This window comes from Triticum urartu, chromosome 1A (assembly GCF_056163025.1).
Source record: "Triticum urartu cultivar PI428250 chromosome 1A, HENAU_Tu73, whole genome shotgun sequence".
Classification (NCBI taxonomy): Eukaryota; Viridiplantae; Streptophyta; class Magnoliopsida; order Poales; family Poaceae; genus Triticum; species Triticum urartu.
Genome location: NC_141873.1, coordinates 305563973 through 305586951, shown reverse-complemented (window position 1 = coordinate 305586951; position 22979 = coordinate 305563973). Strand labels below are relative to the sequence as shown.

General features: G+C 44.0%; 1 protein-coding gene and 1 pseudogene across 1 annotated transcript; one reads left to right on the top strand and one right to left on the bottom strand.

The window, feature by feature from the left end:
- The window catches only part of LOC147990976 (uncharacterized), a 39236-nt pseudogene extending 20556 nt beyond the window's left edge, over positions 1-18680 (bottom strand).
- A 706-nt stretch (positions 18681-19386) lies between these two features.
- LOC125533670 (uncharacterized) lies at positions 19387-22438 on the top strand. The gene is made up of 6 exons (XM_087538476.1): positions 19387-19455; positions 19700-20481; positions 21036-21219; positions 21302-21698; positions 21776-21818; positions 22140-22438. The coding sequence occupies exons 1-4, from the start codon at positions 19387-19389 to the stop codon at positions 21440-21442; spliced, it is 1176 nt and encodes a 391-aa protein (XP_087394602.1). The 3' UTR covers positions 21443-21698; positions 21776-21818; positions 22140-22438.
- Positions 22439-22979: the final 541 nt, after the last annotated feature.

Below are 22979 nucleotides of genomic sequence, written 5' to 3'. Positions count from 1 at the left end.
TGATCCAAGATCACATTGAGTCTTTAGGAAAAGCCAATACTATCAAGGAGGGATGAGGTGTTGCTTAATGAGCCTCTTGCTTCATGTGCTTAGTGATATGCTCCAAAACCCTCAACTACTTTCCCATATCCACAAATGACCTAAACCCTAAGCCAAACTCGGTCCTACCGATTCTTTCTATCTGGTGCCACCGAGTTTCACTTGTCATAAGCCACTGCCAAACCCTAGCAAATCAGTTCTACCGATAGGGATCTCGGTCTCACCGAGATGGGATTGCAAACTCTCTGTTTCCCTTTCGTAACTTTTCGGTCTCACCGAAAGAGCAAATCGGTCCCACTGAGATTGCAATGTAAATTCAGTGTTTCCTTTTTGTAACTTTTCGGTCTCACCGAAAGAGCAAATCGGTCCCACCGAGTTTTCCTGACCAACTCTCTAGTTAGCTAATTACCAAAATCGATCTCACCGAGTTTGTGTAATCGGTCTCACCAAGATTACGTTATGCCCAAACCCTAACCATATCGGTCCTACCGAGTTGCATGTCAGTCCCATCGAAAATCTCTAACGGTCACTAGGTTTACCTTTTCGGTCCGACCGAGTTTGTTGATTCGGTCCCACCGAGATTGGAAAACTGTGTGTAACGGTTGGATTTTGTGTGGAGGCTATATATACCCCTCCACCTCCTCTTCATTCGTGGAGAGAGCCATCAGAACACATACACAATTCCAACTCATATGTTCTGAGAGAGAACCACCTACTCGTGTGTTGAGACCAAGATATTCCATTCCTACCATATGAATCTTGATCTCTAGCCTTCCCCAAGTTGCTTTCCACTCAAATCTTCTTTCCACAAAATCCAAATCCTATGAGAGAGAGTTGAGTGTTGGGGAGACTATCATTTGAAGCACAAGAGCAAGGAGTTCATTACCTACACACCATTTGTTACTTCTTGGAGAGTGGTGTCTCCTAGATTGGCTAGGTGTCACTTGGGAGCCTCCGACAAGATTGTGGAGTTGAACCAAGGAGTTTGTAAGGGCAAGGAGATCGCCTACTTTGTGAAGATCCACCGCTAGTGAGGCAAGTCCTTCGTGGGCGATGGCCATGGTGGGATAGACAAGGTTGCTACTTCGTGGACCCTTTGTGGGTGGTTGCTTCTTCGTGGACCCTTCGTGGGTGGAGCCCTCCGTGGACTCGCGCAACCGTTACCCTTAGTGGGTGGAGCCCTCCGTGGACTCGCGCAACCGTTACCCTTTGTGGGTTGAAGTCTCCATCAACGTGGATGTAGGATAGCACCACCTATCCGAACCACGGGAAAAACATCCGTGTCTCCAATTGCGTTTGAATTCTCCAAACCCTTCCCTTTACATTCTTGCAAGTTGCATGCTTTACTTTCCACTGCCAATATACTCTTTGCATGCTTGCTTGAATTGTGCGATGATTGCTTGACTTGTCCTACAATAGCTAAAATCTGCCAAGAACTAAAATTGGGAAAAGGTTAAGTTTTTATTTGGTCAAGTAGTCTAATCACCCCCCCCTCTAGACATATTTTCGATCCTACAATTACGGAACGAGTAAGGAGACTTGTCGGTAACGAGATTGAACTAGGTATTGAGATACCGACGATCGAATCTCGGGCAAGTAACATACCGATGACAAAGGGAACAACATATGTTGTTATGCGGTCTGACCGATAAAGATCTTCATAGAATATGTGGGAGCCAATATGAGCATCCAGGTTCCGCTATTGGTTATTGACCGGAGACGTGTCTCGGTCATGTTTACATAGTTCTCGAACCCGTAGGGTCCGCACGCTTAACGTTACGATGACAGTTTTATTACGAGTTTATGTGTTTTGATGTACCGAAGGTTGTTCGGAGTCCTGGATGTGATCACGGACATGACGAGGAGTCTCGAAATGGTCGAGACATAAAGATTGATATATTGGACGACTATATTCGGACACCGGAAGTGTTTCGGAGAAGTTTCGGATAAAACCAGCGCGCCGGAGGGTTATCGGAAACCCCCAGGGAACTAATGGGCCTCGATGGGCCTTAGTGGAGAGAGAGAGGGGCCGCCAGGGCAGGCCGCCCCCCTCCCCCTTGAGTCTGAATTGGACAAGGAAGGGGGGGCCCCTTTCCTTCTCCCTCTCCCTCTCCTTCCTTCCCCCTCTCTCCCTTTTGGTGGAAACCTACTAGGACTTGGAGTCCTAGTAGGATTCCCCTCTTGGGGGCGCGCCATAGAGGGCCGGCCGGCCTCCCCCTTGCTCCTTTATATACGGGGGCAGGGGGCACCCTAGAGACGACAATTGATCATTGGTCTCTTAGCCGTGTGCGGTGCCCCCCTCGACCATAGTCCACCTCGATAATACTGTAGCGGTGCTTAGGCGAAGCCCTGCGTCGATAGAACATCAACATCGTCACCACGCCGTCGTGCTGACAAAACTCTCCCTCAACACTCGGCTGGATCGGAGTTCGAGGGACGTCATCGGGCTGAACGTGTGCTGAACTCGGAGGTACCGTACGTTCGGTACTTGATCGGTCGGATCGTGAAGATGTACAACTACATCATCCGCGTTGTGCTAACGCTTCCGCTTCCGGTCTACAAGGGTACGTAGACAACACTCTCCCCTCTTGTTGCTATGCATCACCATGATCTTGCATGTGCGTAGGAATTTTTTTGAATTTACTACGTTCCCCAACACTACCTTGCCGCGCTTTTGTTACTACTATCGTTACTTGCCCGTTGCAAATTATCTTGCTATCAAACTACTAAGTTACTTACAATTTCAGCATTTGCAGATACTATCTTACTGAAAACTACTTGTCATTTCCTTCTGCTCCTCATTGGGTTTGACACTCTTACTTATCGAAAAGATCTAGAATTGATCCCCTATACTTGTGGGTCATCAAGGCTATTTTCTGGCGCCTTTGGTAAGGAAACATTTATATAGTGTGCTGAAATTTATTGTCACTTGTTACTATGGAAAACAATCCTTTGAGGGTTTGTTCGGGGTATCTTCACCTCGACCGGAACCACAATTAGCTATCCCTCAACCGACTGCACCTACTGAAAATATTGAATATGAAATTCCTTCGGGTATGATAGAACAACTGCTAGCTAATCCTTGTGGAGGAGATGGAACCGAACATCCTGATATGCATTTGATATATGTAGAACAAATTTGTGGATTGTTTAAGTTTGCAGGTTTACCCGGAGATGAAGTTATGAAAAAGGTTTTCCTTTTATCTTTGAAGGGAAAAGCATTGTCATGGTATAGGCTATGTGATGATATTGAATCTTGGAATTGGAATAAATTGAAATTGAAGTTCCATAAAAAAATTATCCTATGCATCTAGTTCATCGTGATCGGAACTATATATATATATATGTATATATATTGGCCTCGTGAAGGATAAAGTATCGCTCTAGCTTGGGGGAGGCTTAAGTCAATGTTATATTCATGTCCCAATCATGAGCTCTTGAGAGAAATTATTATCCAGAATTTTTATGCTCGACTTTCTCGTAATGATCAAACCATGCTCGATACTTCTTGTGCTGGTTCTTTTATGAAGAAGACTATTGAATTCTGGTGGGATCTTTTGGAAAGAATTAAACGCAACTCTGAAGATTGGTAACTCGACGAAGGTAAAGAGTCATGTATTAAACTTAAGTATGATTGTGTTAAATCTTTTATGGATACCGATGCTTTCCAAAAGTTTAGCACTAAATATGGACTTGACTCTAAGATAGTAGCTTCCTTTCGTGAATCATTTGCTACTCATGTTGATCTCCCTAAATAGAAGTGGTTTAAATATCACCCACCTATTAAAGAAGAAACCAAAGAACCAGTACTAGCTAAAGAAGAAACTATACTTTATAATGTTGATCCAGTTGTTCCTACTGCTTATATTGAGAAACCACCTTTCCCTGTTAGGATAAAGGAACATGCTAAAGTTTCAACTGTGGTTAACAAAAGCTATATTAGAACACCTAAACCTGATGAACAAATTAAAGTGGAATCTAGTATTGTTATGGTTAAAGATCTCTTGGAAGAAGATATGGATGGGCATGTTATTTACTTCTGTGAAGAAGCTGCTAGAATTGCCAAACCGGATAAAAAAGATAAACATAGACCTGTTGTTGGCATGCCCGTTGTCTCAGTTGAAATAGGAGATCATTGTTATCATGGTTTATGTGACATAGGTGCTAGTGTGAGTGCTATTCCTTACACCATATATCAAGAAATTATGAATGCCATAGCACCCGCAGAGATAGAAGCCATAGATGTTACTATTAAACTTGCTAATAGAGACACTATATCACCAATTGGGATTGTTAGAGATGTTGAAGTCCTGTGTGGGAAAATAAAATACCCTACTGATTTTCTTGTTCTTGGTTCCCCACAAGATGACTTTTGTCCCATTATCTTTAGTAGACCTTTCTTGAACACCGTTAATGCTAAAATTGAAGGAAATATGCCCTAGAGGCAATAATAAAATCGTTATTTATATTTCCTTATATCATGATAAATGTTTATGATTCATGCTAGAATTGTATTAACCAGAAACTTAGTACATCTGTGAATACATAGACAAACAGAGTGTCACTAGTATGCCTCTACTTGACTAGCTCGTTAATCAAAGGTGGTTAAGTTTCCTAGCCATAGACATGAGTTGTCATTTGATGAACGGGATCACATCATTAGAGAATGATGTGATTGACTTGACCCATCCGTTAGCTTAGCACTATGATCGTTTAGTTTATTGCTATTGCTTTCTTCAAAACTTATACATGTTCCTATGACTATGAGATTATGCAACTCCCGAATACCGTAGGAACACTTAGTGTGCTATCAAACGTCACAACATAACTTGGTGATTATAAAGATGATCTATAGGTGTCTTCGATGGTGTTTGTTGAGTTGGCATAGATCGAGATTAGGATATGTCACTCCGATTATCGGAGAGGTATCTCTGGGCCCTCTCGGTAATGTACATCACTATAAGCCTTGAAAGCAATGTGACTAATGAGTTAGTTGCGGGATGATGCATTACGGAACGAGTAAAGAGACTTGCCGGTAACGACATTGAACTAGGTATGATGATACCGACGATCGAATCTCGGGCAAGTAACATACCGATGACAAAAGGAACAACATATGTAGTTATGCGGTTTGACCGATAAAGATCTTCGTAGAATATGTAGGAACCAATATGAGCATCCAGGTTCCGCTATTGGTTATTGACCGGAGATGAATCTCGGTCATGTATACATAGTTCTCGAACCCGTAGGGTCCGCACGCTTAACGTTCGATGATGATCGGTATTATGAGTTTATGTGTTTTGATGAACCGAAGGTAGTTAGTAGTCCCGGATGTGATCACGGACATGATGAGGAGTCTTGAAATGGTTGAGACAGGAAGATTGATATATTGAAAGGTTATGTTTGGACACCGGAAAGATTTTGGATTAGTTCGGGCATTTACCGGAGTATCGGGGGGTTATCGGAACCCCCCGGGGAGTTAATGGGCCTTGATGGGCCATAGTGGAAGAGAGGAGGAGGCGGCCATGTGTGGTGCACGCCCCCTAGGCCCAATCCGAATTGGGGTAGGGTTTTTGAGGGGTGGGGCCTTTCCTTCTCCCTCTTCCCTTCCTCCCCCCTCCTAGTTGGACTAGGAAAGGGGGGAAACATACTCCTAGTAGGAGTAGGAATCCCCCCTTTGGGCGCGCCCTAGGAGGCCCGCCCTCCCCCTCCTCCACTCCTTTATATACGGGGGAGGGGGGCACCCCATAGACACACAAGTTGATCTTAACCGTGTGCAGTGCCCCCCTCCACAGATTTCCACCTCGATCATAATGCCGTAGTGCTTAGGCGAAGCCCTGCGTCGGTAACTTCATCATCGCTGTCAACACGCCATCGTGCTAATGAAACTCTCCCTCGGCCTCAGCTGGATCTAGAGTTCGAGGGACATCATCGAGCTGAATGTGTGCAGATCCCGAAGGTGTTGTGCGTTCGGTACTTGATCGGTTGGATCGCGAAGACGTTCGACTACATCAACCGCGTTACTTAACGATTACGCTTTCGGTCTACGAGGGTACGTGGACACACTCTCCCCTCTCGTTGCTATGCATCCCTAGATAGATCTTGCGTGATTGTAGGAATTTTTTTGAAATACTGCGTTCCCCAACAAAAATAGATTGTGAGAAACAAACTGTCGGTGTTAGTTTTGGTGATGAGTCTCATGAGTTTATTTTTTCCAAGTTTAGTAGAAAGCTTCATGAAAAATAATTGCCTAGTAAAGATGAATTAATTGGTCCTGCTTCTATTGATGTGCCTCCTACTGATCCACTAGAACAATATTTATTAGACCATGAAAATGATTTACATATGCATGAAAGAAATGCAATAGATAAGATTTTGTTTGACAACGTCCTCTGCTTAAACACAATTTTCCTATTGAAACTCTAGGAGGTCCTCCTCCACCTAAAGGTGATCCTATGTTTGAATTAAGACAATTACTAGACACTTTGAAATATGCTTATCTTGATGAAAAGAAAATATATCCTGTTATTATTAGTGCTAACCTTTCAGAACATGAAGAAGAAAGATTATTGAAAGTTCTAAGGAAGCACCGAGTTGTTATTGGACATACTCTTGATGATTTAAAGGGCATTAGTCCCACTCTATGTCAGCACAAAATTAATACGGAACCTGATGCTAAACCCGTTGTTGATCACCAACGTCGGTTAAATCCGAAGATGAAAGAAGTGGTAAGAGCGGAAATATTAAAACTTCCGGAAGCAGGTATAATCTATCCTATAGCTGATAGTAGATGGGTAAGTCATGTTCATTGTGTCCCTAAGAAAGGAGGTATAACTATTGTTCCTAATGATAAGAATGAACTTATTTCACAAAGAATTGTTACAGGATATAGAATGGTAATTGATTTTAGAAAATTAAATAAAGCAACTAGAAAAGATCATTGCCCTCTGCCTTTTATTGATCAAATGATTGAAAGATTATCTAAGCACACACATTTTTGCTTCCTTGATGGATACTCTGTTTTTTCACAAATACCTATTTCTCAACCAGATCAAGAAAAGACCACTTTTACTTGTCCCTTTGGAACTTATGTGTCGTGGAATTGTCACCGCAGATGTCCTTAGTGTGAGGACTTAGTCGTGAGGCCAATGCATCTATGTGGTTGCTTGAGAGGGGTTGGTCGGAACCGAGAGACGCGAGGTTTTACCCAGGTTCGGCCCCTCACCATGGAGGTAAAAGCCTACATCCTGCTTCATTGATATTGATGATGATGATCACGATTAAAAGGGTGCTCTATCCTGAGAGCTATAGACCTGTTTGTCCAACCCTAACTTGTGAGACTTATCAAAACTTCTCTCTTTTGGGGTGCCCTGCCCCTCCTTATATATGTTGAAGGGGCGGCTTACATGACTAGTCCTATTAGGATTAGGATTACAACTGGAGTCCTAGTCTTGCTTCCTTTGTAGGAGAATATTCCTTATGCCTTTCATCTTAAGCCGGCCCACCATAATACGAGTCGGCCTTCCATGAACCGCCTGTTGGGCCACCGGGTCTTGTCGCCCTTTGACCCACCCGCCGGTTCACCAATGAGTCACCTGGCTCGGCCGGGTCATCAGTGAGTGGAGAGATCCGGGCGGGTCACTTAGTGAATCTCCAAGTCACGGCGGGTCACCAGTGAGAGGCCAAGTCCGGCCGGGTCATACTGCGGGGTATGTCCCCGACATTAGCCCCTAGTTTAATTTGGATTTATCCATGTTAAACTTAATCCTGCAAAATAAACACAAGAATAAATTTGATAGGTTGTGCTCCGGGTTAAAAATTCTTGTAAACCGGTACCTGATCACCCTTAAGTCCTTGTTATTTTCTCCTGAAAAGTCTGGGTCAATATACCAGCTTCATAATCAATTTGCTGACATTGGTTTCTCACAGAAATATTGTGAAAAATATTGGCCTTGAAATACCCATCTGATTTTCAGCCGGCTTGAAGATGTAGATCTCAATATATTCATATCACTTGTAGCCCCCAAGGGCCGGGTCATTATGCAATAATGAGCAGGGACTTTGTAAAGATGATCATGTAGATTTGAGCAGCAACGTGTAGCCCCCAAGGGCCGGCTCAGTAAGATAATACTGAGCTGGGACTTTGTATATAATTCATTGATAATAACATCATATGATGTAATCTCCACCATGGGGCTTGAACCCACGTCCATAAGGTTAAGAGCTTTGTACTCTACCAACTGAGTAGTGGATCTTTCAATATAATGGACTGAGGCTTGTGTACCTTGAATTTTTGACAGGAGCAATTGGTAGCCCCCAAGGGCCGGCTCATTACAATGGGATGAGTTGGGTCTTCAATAAGTTGATCAAAAAATGACTTTACATTAGCCCCCAAGTGCCATGGTACATGCTGGCAGTGACACGGGACTTGCATATTTGATTTAATCTCAATTTGAATAATGTAGCCCCCAAGTGCCGGGTCATAAGCCTGCAGCGACTCGGGACTATTCTCACCATTTAAAATAAATCATGTTCATTAATAAAATAATAACCATTGCGCTGAAGCGACTTTGAAGACCTCCATCATAATATTGGCTATTGATAACCATAATAAAAATCCAGCCATGTTGGCTATTAAAGATTTGAATAATATAATCCGGTTTGGAAAACCGGTTCCTGTGATATTGAATCATACTACCGGTTTAGGATACCTGTGCAGTAAGGGTGATAACCCAGTCTTTAGAAGCCAAAACTTCCAAATGTTTATGATTGTCATATGATGACGACTTTGTTGGGGAACGTAGTAATAAAAAAATTCCTACGCATACGCAAGATCATGGTGATGCATAGCAACGAGAGGGGAGAGTGTTGTCTACGTACCCTCATAGACCGGAAGCGGAAGCGTTAGCACAACGCGGTTGATGTAGTCGTACGTCTTCACGGCCCGACCGATCAAGCACCGAAACTACGGCACCTCCGAGTTCTAGCACACGTTCAGCTCGATGACGATCCCCGGACTCCGATTCAGCAAAGTGTCGGGGAAGAGTTCCGTCAGCACGACGGCGTGGTGACGATCTTGATGGTCTACCGTCGCAGGGCTTCGCCTAAGCACCGCTACAATATTATCGAGGATTATGGTGGAGGGGGGCACCGCACACGGCTAAGAGAACGATCACAAAGATCAACTTGTGTGTCTAGAGGTGCCCCCTGCCCCCGTATATAAAGGAGCAAGGAGGAGAGGCCGGCCGGCCCTTGGGGTGCGCCAAGGAGGGGGGAGTCCTCCTCCTAGTAGGAGTAGGACTCCCCTTTCCTAGTCCAACTAGGAAGAGAGAAGGGGGAAGGAAAGAGAGGGAGAGGGAGAGGGAAAGAGGGGCCGCGCCCCCTCCCCTAGTCCAATTCGGACTCCCCATGGGAGGGGGCGCGCCACCTCCTGGGCTGCTGCCCTCTCTCTCCCCTCAGGCCCACTAAGGCCCAATACTTCCCCGGGGGGTTTCGGTAACCCTTCCGGCACTCCGGTTTTCCCCGAAATCACCCGAAACACTTCCGGTGTCCGAATATAGCCGTCCAATATATTGATCTTTGTGTCTCGACCATTTCGAGACTCCTCGTCATGTCCGTGATCATATCCGGGACTCCGAACAACCTTTGGTACATCAAAATATATAAACTCATAATGAAACTGTCATCATAACGTTAAGCGTGCGGACCCTACGGGTTCGAGAACAATGTAGACATGACCGAGACACGTCTCCGGTCAATAACCAATAGCGGAACCTGGATGCTCATATTGGCTCCTACATATTCTACGAAGATCTTTATCGGTCAGACCGCATAACAACATACGTTGTTCCCTTTGTCATCGGTATGTTACTTGCCCGAGATTCGATCGTCGGTATCTCAATACCTAGTTTAATCTCGTTATCGGCAAGTCTCTTTACTCGTTCCGTAATACATCATCTCGCAACTAACTCATTAGTTGCATTGCGTGCAAGGCTTAAGTGATGTGCATTACCGAGAGGGCCCAGAGATACCTCTCCGACAATCGGAGTGACAAATCCTTATCTCGAAATATGCCAACCCAACATGTACCTTTGGAGACACCTGTAGAGCACCTTTATAATCACCCAGTTACGTTGTGACGTTTGGTAGCACACAAAGTGTTCCTCCAGAAAACGGGAGTTGCATAATCTCATAGTCACAGGAACATGTATAAGTCATGAAGAAAGCAATAGCAACATACTAAACGATCGGGTGCTAAGCTAATGGAATGGGTCATGTCAATCACATCATTCTCCTAATGATGTGATCCCGTTAATCAAATGACAACACATGTCTATGGTTAGGAAACATAACCATCTTTGATTAATGAGCTAGTCAAGTAGAGGCATACTAGTGACATTTAGTTTGTCTATGTATTCACACAAGTATTATGTTTCCGGTTAATACAATTCTAGCATGAATAATGAACATTTATCATGATATAAGGAAATAAATAATAACTATATTATTGCCTCTAGGGCATATTTCCTTCAGTCTCCCACTTGCACTAGAGTCAATAATATAGATTACACAGTAATGATTCTAACACCCATGGAGCCTTGGTGCTGATCATGTTTTGCTCGTGGAAGAGGCTTAGTCAACGGCTCTGCTACATTCAGATCCATATGTATCTTGCAAATCTCTATGTCTCCCACCTGGACTAGATCCCGGATGGAATTGAAGCATCTCTTGATGTGCTTGGTTCTCTTGTGAAATCTGGATTCCTTTGCCAAGGCAATTGCACCAGTATTGTCACAAAAGATTTTTATTGGACCCGATGCACTAGGTATGACACCTAGATCAGATATGAACTCTTTCATCCAGACTCCTTCGTTTGCTGCTTCCGAAGCAGCTATGTACTCCGCTTCACATGTAGATCCCTCCACGACGCTTTGTTTAGAACTGCACCAACTGACAGCTCCACCATTTAATGTAAATACGTATTCGGTTTGCGATTTAGAATCGTCTGGATCAGTGTCAAAGCTTGCATCAACGTAACCATTTATGATGAGCTCTTTGTCACCTCCATATACGAGAAACATATCCTTAGTCCTTTTCAGGTATTTCAGGATGTTCTTGACCGCTGTCCAGTGATCCACTCCTGGATTACTTTGGTACCTCCCTGCTAGACTTATAGCAAGACACACATCAGGTCTGGTACACAACATTGCATACATGATAGAGCCTATGGCTGAAGCATAGGGAACATCTTTCATTTTCTCTCTATCTTCTGCAGTGGTCGGGCATTGAGTCTTACTCAACTTCACACCTTGTAACACAGGCAAGAATCCTTTCTTTGCTTGATCCATTTTGAACTTCTTCAAAACTTTGTCAAGGTATGTGCTTTGTGAAAGTCCAATTAAGCGTCTTGATCTATCTCTATAGATCTTAATGCCCAATATGTAAGCAGCTTAACCGAGGTCTTTCATTGAAAAACTCTTATTCAAGTATCCCTTTATGCTATCCAGAAATTCTATATCATTTCCGATTAGTAATATGTCATCCACGTATAATATCAGAAATGCTATAGAGCTCCCACTCACTTTCTTGTAAATACAGGCTTCTCCAAAAGTCTATACAAAACCAAATGCTTTGATCACACTATCAAAGCGTTTATTCCAACTCCGAGAGGCTTGCACCAGTCCATAAATGGATCGCTGGAGCTTGCACACTTTGTTGGTTCCCTTTGGATCGTCAAAACCTTCCGGCTGCATCATATACAACTCTTCTTCCAGAAATCCACTCAGGAATGCAGTTTTGACATCCATCTGCCAAATTTCATAATCATAAAATGCGGCAATTGCTAACATGATTTGGACAGACTTAAGCATCGCTACGGGTGAGAAGGTCTCATCGTAGTCAATCCCTTGAACTTGTCGAAAACCTTTTGCGACAAGTCGAGCTTTGTAGACAGTAACATTACCATCAGCGTCAGTCTTCTTCTTGAAGATCCATTTATTCTCAATTGCTTGCCTATCATTGGGCAAGTCAACCAAAGTCCACACTTTGTTCTCATACATGGATCCCATCTCAGATTTCATGGCTTCAAGCCATTTTGCGGAATCTGGGCTCACCATCACTTCTTCATAGTTCGCAGGTTCATCATGATCTAGTAGCATGACTTCCAGAACAGGATTACCGTACCACTCTGGTGTGGATCTTACTCTGGTTGATCTACGAGGTTCAGTAGTAACTTGTTCTGAAGTTTCATGATCATCATCATTAACTTCCTCACTAATTAGTGCAGGTGTCACAGAAACCGGTTTCTGTGATGTACTACTTTCCAATAAGGGAGCAGGTACAGTTACCTCATCAAGTTCTACTTTCCTCCCACTCACTTCTTTCGAGAGAAACTCTTTCTCTAGAAAGGATCCATTCTTAGCAACAAATGTCTTGCCTTCGGATCTATGATAGAAGGTGTACCCAACTGTCTCCTTTGGGTATCCTATGAAGACACATTTCTCTGATTTGGGTTCAAGCTTATCAGGTTGAAGTTTTTTCACATAAGCATCACAGCCCCAAACTTTTAGAAACGAAAACTTTGGTTTCTTGCCAAACCACAGTTCATAAGGCGTCGTCTCAACAGATTTTGATGGTGCCCTATTTAACATGAATGCGGCCGTCTCTAAAGCATAACCCCAAAACGATAGCGGTAAATCTGTAAGAGACATCATAGATCATACCATATAAAGTAAAGTACGATTACGACGTTCGGACACACCATTACGCTGTGGTGTTCTGGGTGGCGTGAGTTGCGAAACTATTCTGCATTGTTTCAAACATAGACCAAACTCGTAACTCAAATATTCTCCTCCACGATTAGATCGTAGAAACTTTATTTTCTTGTTACGATGATTTTCAACTTCACTCTGAAATTCTTTGAACTTTTCAAATGTTTCAGACTTATGTTTCATTAAGTAGATATACCCATATTTGCTTAAATCATCTGTGAAGGTGAGAAAATAACGATATCCGCCATGAGCTTCAACATTCATTGGACCACATACATCTGTATGTATGATTTCCAACAAATCTGTTGCTCTCTCCATAGTACCGGAGAACGGCGTTTTAGTCATCTTACCCATAAGGCACTGTTCGCAAGTACCAAGTGATTCATAATCAAGTGGTTCCAAAAGTCTATCAGTATGGAGTTTCTTCATGCGCTTTACACCGATATGACCTAAACGGCAGTGCCACAAATAAGTCACACTATCATTATCAACTCTGCATCTTTTGGCATCAACATTATGAATATGTGTATCACTACTATCGAGATTCATCAAAAATAGACCACTCTTCAAGGGTGCATGACCATAAAAGATATTACTCATATAAATAGAACAACCATTATTCTCTGATTTAAATGAATAACCGTCTCGCATCAAAAAAGATCCTGATATAATGTTCATGCTTAACGCTGGCACCAAATAACAATTATTTAGGTCTAATACTAATCCCAATGGTAGATGTAGAGGTAGTGTGCCGACTGCGATCACATCGACTTTGGAACCATTTCCCACGCGCATCGTCACCTCATCCTTCGCCAGTGTTCGCTTAATCCGTAGTCCCTGTTTCGAGTTGCAAATATTAGCAACAGAACCAGTATCAAATACCCAGGTGCTACTGCGAGCTCTAGTAAGGTACACGTCAATAACATGTATATCACATATACCTTTGTTCACCTTGCCATCCTTCTTATCCGCCAAATACTTGGGGAAGTTCCGCTTCCAGTGACCAGTCTGCTTGCAGTAGAAGCACTCAGTTTCAGGCTTAGGTCCAGACTTGGGTTTCTTCTCCTGAGCAGCAACTTGCTTGCTGTTCTTCTTGAAGTTCCCCTTCTTCTTCCCCTTGCCCTTTTTCTTGAAACTAGTGGTCTTGTTGACCATCAACACTTGATGCTCCTTTTTGATTTCTACCTCCGCAGCTTTTAGCATTGCGAAGAGCTCGGGAATTGTTTTATCCATCCCTTGCATATTATAGTTCATCACAAAACTCTTGTAGCTAGGTGGAAGTGATTGGAGAATTCTGTCAATGACGCAATCATCCGGAAGATTAACTCCCAATTGAATCAAGTGATTATTATACCCAGACATTTTGAGTATATGCTCACTGACAGAACTGTTCTCCTCCATCTTGCAGCTATAGAACTTATTGAAGACTTCATATCTCTCAATCCGGGCATTTGCTTGAAATATTAACTTCAACTCCTGGAACATCTCATATGCTCCATGATGTTCAAAACGTCGTTGAAGTCTCGGTTCTAAGCCGTAAAGCATGGCACATTGAACTATCGAGTAGTCATCAGCTTTGCTCTGCCAGACGTTCTTAACGTCGTCAGTTGCATCAGTAGCAGGCCTGGCACCCAGCGGTGCTTACATGACGTAATTCTTCTGTGCAGCAATGAGGATAATCCTCAAGTTACGGACCCAGTCCGTGTAATTGCTACCATCATCTTTCAACTTTGCTTTCTCAAGGAACGCATTAAAATTCAACGGAACAACAGCACGGGCCATCTATCTACAATTAAACATAAACAAGCAAGATACTATCAGGTACTAAGTTCATGATAAATTTAAGTTCAATTAATCATATTAATTAAGAACTGCCACTTAGAAAAACATCCCTCTAATCTTCTAAGTGATCAAGTGATCCAAATCAACTAAACCATAACCGATCATCACATGAAATGGAGTAGTTTTCAATGGTGAACATCACTATGTTGATCATATCTACTATATGATTCACGCTCGACCTTTCGGTCTCAGTGTTCCGAGGCCATATCTGCATATGCTAGGCTCATCAAGTTTAACCTGAGTATTCTGCGTGTGCAAAACTGGCTTGCACCCATTGTAGATGGATGTAGAGCTTATCACACCCGATCATCACGTGGTGTCTGGGCACGACGAACTTTGGCAATGGTGCATACTCAGGGAGAACACTTTTATCTTGAAATTTAGTGAGAGATCATCTTATAATGCTACCGTCAATCAAAGCAAGATAAGATGCATAAAAGATAAACATCACATGCAATCAATATAAGTGATATGATATGGCCATCATCATCATCTTGTGCTTGTGATCTCCATCTCCGAAGCATCGTCATGATCACCATCGTCACCGGCGCGACACCTTGATCTCCATCGTAGCATCGTTGTCGTCTCGCCAATATTATGCTTCTACGACTATCGCTACCGCTTAGTGATAAAGTAAAGCATTACAGGGCGATTGCATTGCATACAATAAAGCGACAACCATATGGCTCCTGCCAGTTGCCGATAACTCGGTTACAAAACATGATCATCTCATACAATAAAATTTAGCATCATGTCTTGACCATATCACATCACAACATGCCCTGCAAAAACAAGTTAGACGTCCTCTACTTTGTTTGTTGCAAGTTTTACGTGGCTGCTACAGGCTTAAGCAAGAACCAATCTTACCTACGCATCAAAACCACAACGATAGTTTGTCAAGTTGGTGCTGTTTTAACCTTCACAAGGACCGGGCGTAGCCACACTCAGTTCAACTAAAGTTGGAGAAACTGACACCCGCCAGCCACCTGTGTGCAAAGCACGTCGGTAGAACCAGTCTCGCGTAAGCGTACGCGTAATGTCGGTCCGAGCCGCTTCATCCAACAATACCGCCGAACCAAAGTATGACATGCTGGTAAGCAGTATGACTTATATCGCCCACAACTCACTTGTGTTCTACTCGTGCATATAACATCAACACATAAAACCTAGGCTCGGATGCCACTGTTGGGGAACGTAGTAATAAAAAAAAATTCCTACGCACACGCAAGATCATGGTGATGCATAGCAACGAGAGGGGAGAGTGTTATCTACGTACCCTCGTAGACCGGAAGCGGAAGCGTTAGCACAACATGGTTGATGTAGTCGTACGTCTTCATGGCCCGACCGATCAAGCACCGAAACTACGACACCTCCGAGTTCTAGCACACTTCAGCTCGATGACGATCCCCGGACTCCGATCCAGCAAAGTTTCAGGGAAGAGTTCCGTCAGCACGACGGCGTGGTGACGATCTTGATGTTCTACCGTCGCAGGGCTTCTCCTAAGCACCGCTACAATATTATCGAGGATTATGGTGGAGGGGGCCACCGCACACGGCTAAGAGAACGATCACGAAGATCAACTTGTGTGTCTAGAGGTGCCCCCTGCCCCCGTATATAAAGGAGCAAGGGGGAGAGGCCGGCCGGCCCTTGGGGCGCGCCAAGGAGGGGGGAGTCCTCCTCCTAGTAGGAGTAGGACTCCCCTTTCCTAGTCCAACTAGGAAGAGAGAAGGGGAAGGAAAGAGAGGGAGAGGGAGAGGGAAAGAGGGGCCGCGCCCCCCTCCCCTAGTCCAATTCGGACTCCCCATGGGAGGGGGCGCGCCACCTCTTGGGCTGCTGCCCTCTCTCTCCCCGCAGGCCCACTAAGGCCCAATACTTCATCGGGGGGTTCCGGTAACCCTTCCGGCACTCCGGTTTTCTCCGAAATCACCCGAAACACTTCCGGTGTCCGAATATAGCCGTCCAATATATCGATCTTTGTGTCTCGACCATTTCGAGACTCCTCGTCATGTCCATGATCATATCCGGGACTCCGAACAACCTTTGGTACATCAAAATATATAAACTCATAATGAAACTGTTATCGTAACATTAAGCGTGTGGACCCTACGGGTTCGAGAATAATGTAGACATGACCGAGACACGTCTCCGGTCAATAACCAATAGCAGAACCTGGATGCTCATATTGGCTCCTACATATTCTACGAAGATCTTTATCGGTCAGACCGCATAACAACATACATTGTTCCCTTTGTCATCGGTATGTTACTTGCCCGAGATTCGATCGTCGGTATCTCAATACCTAGTTCAATCTCGTTATCGGCAAGTCTCTTTACTTGTTCCGTAATACATCATCTCACAACTAACTCATTAGTTGCATTGCTTGCAAGGCTTAAGTGATGTGCATTACCGAGAGGGCCCAGAGATACCTCTCCGATAATCGGAGTGACAAATCCTAATCTCGAAATACGCCAACCCAACATGTACCTTTGGAGACACCTGTAGAGCACCTTTATAATCACCCAGTTATGTTGTGACGTTTGGTAGCACACAAAGTGTTCCTCCGGCAAACGGGAGTTGCATAATCTCATAGTCACATGAACATGTATAAGTCATGAAGAAAGCAATAGCAACATACTAAACGATCGGGTGCTAAGCTAATGGAATGGGTCATGTCAATCACATCATTCTCCTAATGATGTGATCCCGTTAATCAAATGAAAACACATGTCTATGGTTAGGAAACATAACCATCTTTGATTAATGAGCTAGTCAAGTAGAGGCATACTAGTGACGTTTAGTTTGTCTATGTATTCACACAAGTATTATGTTTCCGGTTAATACAATTCTAGCATGAATAATAAACATTTATCATGATATAAGGAAATAAATAATAACTATATTATTGCCTCTAGGGCATATTTCCTTCAGACTTATCATCCAAAGTCAAGCCGGGTTAATCGAAACCACATATATGCTTCAGATATGAAAAAAATCTCAAGACAAACCCAAAAGACTGTTTTCAAAAAACTTAAGTCAAACAAAGAGAAAAAAGTGAGGCTTCTGATTCGAATACGATCAGTAAGCCAGACCAAAAGGGGTTAAGCTAGGATTCGAATACGATCAGGAAGCCCCCTAGTGGTGTTGGCGTTGCGCCAATCAAGAGGGTACCGATAGCTATGTTCTCTTTAGTTCGAATACGACCTATGTTTGAACAGGAAGCCCCCAAATGACCTTGAGAGTTTTTTTAACGATTCTGATTCGAATACAATCAAAGTCGGACCCAAAAGGGGTTAAGATATGATTCGAATACGATCAAGAAGCCCCCTAGTGGGTTTGGCATTGTGCCGATTAAGAGGGTACCGACAGCTATGTTCTCTTTGGTTCGAATACGACCTATGTTTGAGCAGGAAGCCCCCAAGTGACCATAATAAGATAAGCTGTAAGGCAGGATACCCATGTTTGAACCGCGCATCATGGCAGCAAGTTATCTTTGGCAACCTTTAATTTTTCTTGAGCCGTATTTTAAACCGGATTTGAGAGCTTCAGAGCTTTGTGGGAGACAGATTTCCCTTGAGCTGGATTTTGAACCAGAATCTTTCTTTTTAAGCCGGAAATCTTCTGACGGCCTTTAAATATTCGCCAATAAGACAGTAGCCTCCGGGGCCGGGTTATTTTTTTTCCTTTCAATGACCCGGAGTTCTTGAATTCACTAGAACCGGCCAATTCTGCCGAGTCATGTCATTGTAGCCCCCGAGTCTTAAGATGACTCAAGGAGTTGTCTTGAGATTCTCCATATTTGATCATGATATAAACCGGTATTAGTCATTCAACAGCTTAGTGATATAATAGTCCCTTTTGCAGTAGACAACTTGTCCTGCATTAAACAACTTGCAAGCCAGAGTAATTGCTCTTTTAAAGAAAACAATATATAATATAAAAATATACCGAAAGGATTTCACCTGATATGTCAGGCCAGTAATTATCCACCGCAGAGTTGATGATCATCATGTTGAGACTGAAATCAACCATGGACGAGTCGAACACAGGATCAGACAAATGAGTCAGCCGTTGCGTCTGTAAGCCGGTGCGGATGGGTGAGGCAATCGCATGTGCAGTAAGCCACGCGGACGGGCGAGTCCACCATATCGTGTTGATGAAATTTGGGCCACAGAAATAGCGATTTGCACATATATTCACTGAGCGTCATTGGCCATAGCTCTTTGCGGTGAGCAGTTGTCCTGCGTACAACATCACAAGCAAGAGTGATTGCTCTTTAAAGAAATTGACATGTAGTATAAAAATAGACCGGACGGACATCACCTGATGCATTAACGACAGATGATCGTTATGCCGACCAGATTTAACTTGAGCACGTATTAAACATTTCTGCAACCAGTACGAGCAGCCCAGATTCCATCGCATAACCTTTTCCCAATTCGACCTCCTCACTCCCATAGTACAGAGCATGGAAAGCCCGCATGAGGCGGAAATGACTGAGGCAGGCTGCAGTAGTGATGCAGTAAAGGCGGCTCGAACCGGTGGCTTGCTGAAGAATTATCAAGGCCGGCGGATCGGCTATGGTGGTTCTCGCGCTATTCGGTGGTCAGCGACGGAGGCGGCCGCTGGCTCCTGGTGCAAACCGAGGCGACTCACAAGCACGGCCACGGCGGCTTGCTCATCCGGAGCCCAGCAATTAAGCTCAATGATTTTACCAATAAAAATCCTTAGGCCTCCAATGTCAATCAGCCTGTCAGCACAGGCCGGAAAGCGTGGTCCCATCCATTCGTTGATACAGACTATTCAGGCAATTTCCCAAAAGCGATCCACTTATTATTCAGCTTGTCATACTTCTTCTCCTCCTTCTCACTGTAATCAGCAGAGGTCCAGAGCACATATTCCTAGCCCCACTCATGCTGGGAAAGGTCATCCAAGTGTGCGTGATGGAATCATTCATCTCTGCAGAGCCCAGTATCTTTCCGAAAGTATTGGCACCTACAGTGACAGCTGCGATATCTGAACATAATTTATGATATCCCAAACACAAGCAGCTCTGTGCCCACAGCCAGGGACTCATTGTCAGAGCACATGAAAGATTTATCCGGTGGCATCTTAGAGCAAGTATAATAAGGCTGACTCAGCTGGCTATAAGCCCTTCCACATCAGCCAAATCACATCTGGAGGGGAGAGAAAGAGGGAGAGAGAAGCGAACGGGCGCTTCGTCAAGCGCCGGGCTGCGGCACAAGATACGAGAGCTTTGCGCCCGCTTGCAGCCCGTGGCGAGCGCTAGAGCCGGCGCTCTCGATCCCCTGCGCCTCTCCCGCCTCCCGCGCTTCTCCTTCCTCCTTCGCGCGCAAAAATCAGCCCGTGCCGTCGCCCCAAATAGCTTCCTCGCGCCAAATCAAGCCTTCCAAATTTCCCCAAATCGCCACCTCTCCCGAACCTTAGAACTGTCGCCGGCGCACATCAAGGAGATGGGTCAGCAGTCCAAACGGACGCGCGCGCCGGCACCTCGTGAAGCCCCTCCACCAGCGCCTCTGCTCACCCCGCCGCCAGCGCATCTCCTGGTCCCGCCGCCGGCGCATCTGCTGGTCTCGCCGGCGCCTAAGTCCGCCCCGCCGCCGGGGATCCCATCGGCCTTCCCTTCAAAGCAGAGAACAAGCACTTGGATCCCCCCAAGACCACAAGAGTCTCTGGCGGCTAGTCTGCAGCAACCAAGTGAATCGGGTCCTACGGCTCAAGGTCCTTGTTGGGCACCGCCTGCCTGCATCGGTGACTCTACATCACCTTGGTACATGGCTGGCAATATGGACTACTCTGATCCACAAGTATGGTATGAATTTTCTCCATTGCTTATCTCAACTCTGAATCGTGGTGTCATTTCTTAGAGCTGCTGACACACTTGTATGATATGCTAGTTAGATGATACAACATCAGAAATCTATCTACTACTCTACTGTCTATTTTCAGAGTTCATTTTTAGTAGCTTAGTAATGATAGAAAAAGAAAACTTTCTTCTGCTAGATGATCTTTCTTTGATGTACAGGAGCACGTGACTTCTCGTTTGCTGAATCTTGGATTGCAGTGTAGTGTAACTTTTCAGTTTCCACATGATAGTGTGTATGATATATGACTGCATAAACTATTTTTCCTTTAAATAGTTGTTGTGATCAATTCAGATTTTTCCTTTAAATACTTGCTGTGATCAATTCAGATTTTTTTTTAAATAGTTGTTGTGATCAATTCAGATTATTTTTCCTTTAAATAGTTGTTGTGATCAACTAGTATGCATCTCAAATGTATTGTATTCAGATTTTACAAATTTGAGTATATACTTGCATTTAGTTCGGTGCTGATCGCTCTTCGTTTCTTTATGTCGTTGAGCAGGGGAGTGGATTCTCACCCACCTGGTGGTTACCTTAGTTACTTTCAGAACACGGCAGGCCCCACACAACCTATGCACAATGGGAGTTCACCGCAACCAGTCAATGCTGGCGATGACACAAATGGTGGTGATTGTGGAAGGACCGAAAAACGCTTGCTATGGACAAAACAAGAAGATCTTCGATTGGTATGTCTCTTTTTGCATTCATGCTGGCTCCATGTGTTTCATTACTAGCAAATTCAATTAACCCCTTCTGATAATATTGTAGAGAAGCACAAGTTGTTTGCCCAGAAGCAAGAAGGGGCAAGGAAAGATGTCGAGCGCGCTTTTGGGGTATTACAGTCCCGTTTTACCATTGTCCGTCGGCCTGCACGTCTATGGAAGAGAAAGAGTGTTGGAAGGATCATGAGGGCTTGTGTGATTCTCCACAATATGATAATCGAAGATGAGAGAGAGCAGGCAAAAATTCATATTGACTTGAATGAGATTCCGGGGGCTTCATTTGCTCTACCTCCCGAAGTGAATGTTGGTGGTAATCTATGTTTCGCAGATGTGTTGCGTAGAAAAGCTACTATTCGTGCTCGTCCACAGCATGCCCAACTTAAAAGTGATTTAGTCGAGCATATCTGGCATAAGTTTCAAAACAGCCATCATAATTAATCATGGTGGGATATTGATATCTGCATGTTCATATTCCTTTTTTTACTGTAACCTTGATATGTTACATGCATTTTTATTTCAGGAGTGAGCTGTGATGTGGTGATTGCGGCAGCTGTTATTTATAGGTATACTTTCTCTGATCTTAAATTGTTTTTTTCGTTAACCAAATAGTTCTGTACTCTATAGTTTAGTCAGTGTGAATATATTATTGCTCAAGAAATTTATTTGATCTGCCAACATGCTTGTATAGAGAGTGAGGTCTTCTTTATAGCTTGTTCCTCTTCCTATTGTTACAGTATTTGTTTTTACTGAACCTGTGTAGCTATACAGGATTTATAGAAGTGATTTTCTCCAGCATTACTACTCAGTGTTACTTCTTGATGTCACATGCTGTAAGTTTGCATTGGCTAAATTTTTAAGCTTGACCCGGTTCCTTTTCCATACAGTGGTTGAAGGTTATTGATGCAAATGAGTGGTTGCTCCTTTCCAGCGAAGTACCCTCCATGCTTTATGACTTTTGTCATCGTCCAGATCAAAACTATGATTGTTGCTTGTGGTCGTGAATGGCTTGTTTGCCGGAGATGTTATCTATTATGTTTGCTGAATGCTTTCTTAAAGACTTATGTAATCTTAAGTAATTACTCATGATGCTATGGAGTAGTATGATGCTGTGTGACATGTTTGGAGTACTATGATGCTGTATGACATATGTTTGTTGCCTAAATGCCAGTCAGTCTTCCTATTTCCTGGTTGCATGGATGGCATGTATATGTATGCTCTTTGAAATGGCCACAAAGATGTTGTTTACTGTAGATCACAGCAGATCATATGCACCTGCAAGCAATAAATACTTCATATTAAATGAAGCCATGCTAATAGCCAGCCAAAATGCTAGACTACTATATGAGAGAAGGCTTTATGATGACGTGGCATTGCTATATAGCCAGCAGCCGGCTGTGCTATTATCTTTAGGCACTTGGATCCATCGCTCCCTGTAACGGTCATAGGCGTCCAACGTCCTACTCCAAGATATTACAGGAAAGTAAACTCAATTGCTTGGCACACCAAAGAGTTGAGCGAGGTCATGGAGTCGCGTGTACGCGGGAGAGACCCGGCGGCTCAAAGACAAGATGCGGTGACTTGAGACGAAGGTCACGCGGAGGCGCGACTGAGGAGGCCCGCAGTGCCGCAGAAGGAGCGGCGGCTTGTCCCGCTGCAGTTGAAGCGAGTTGGGGGCGGCGATTTAGAAGTAGCAACGCGACAGCTGGGTGTGGTGGTGCTCGAGG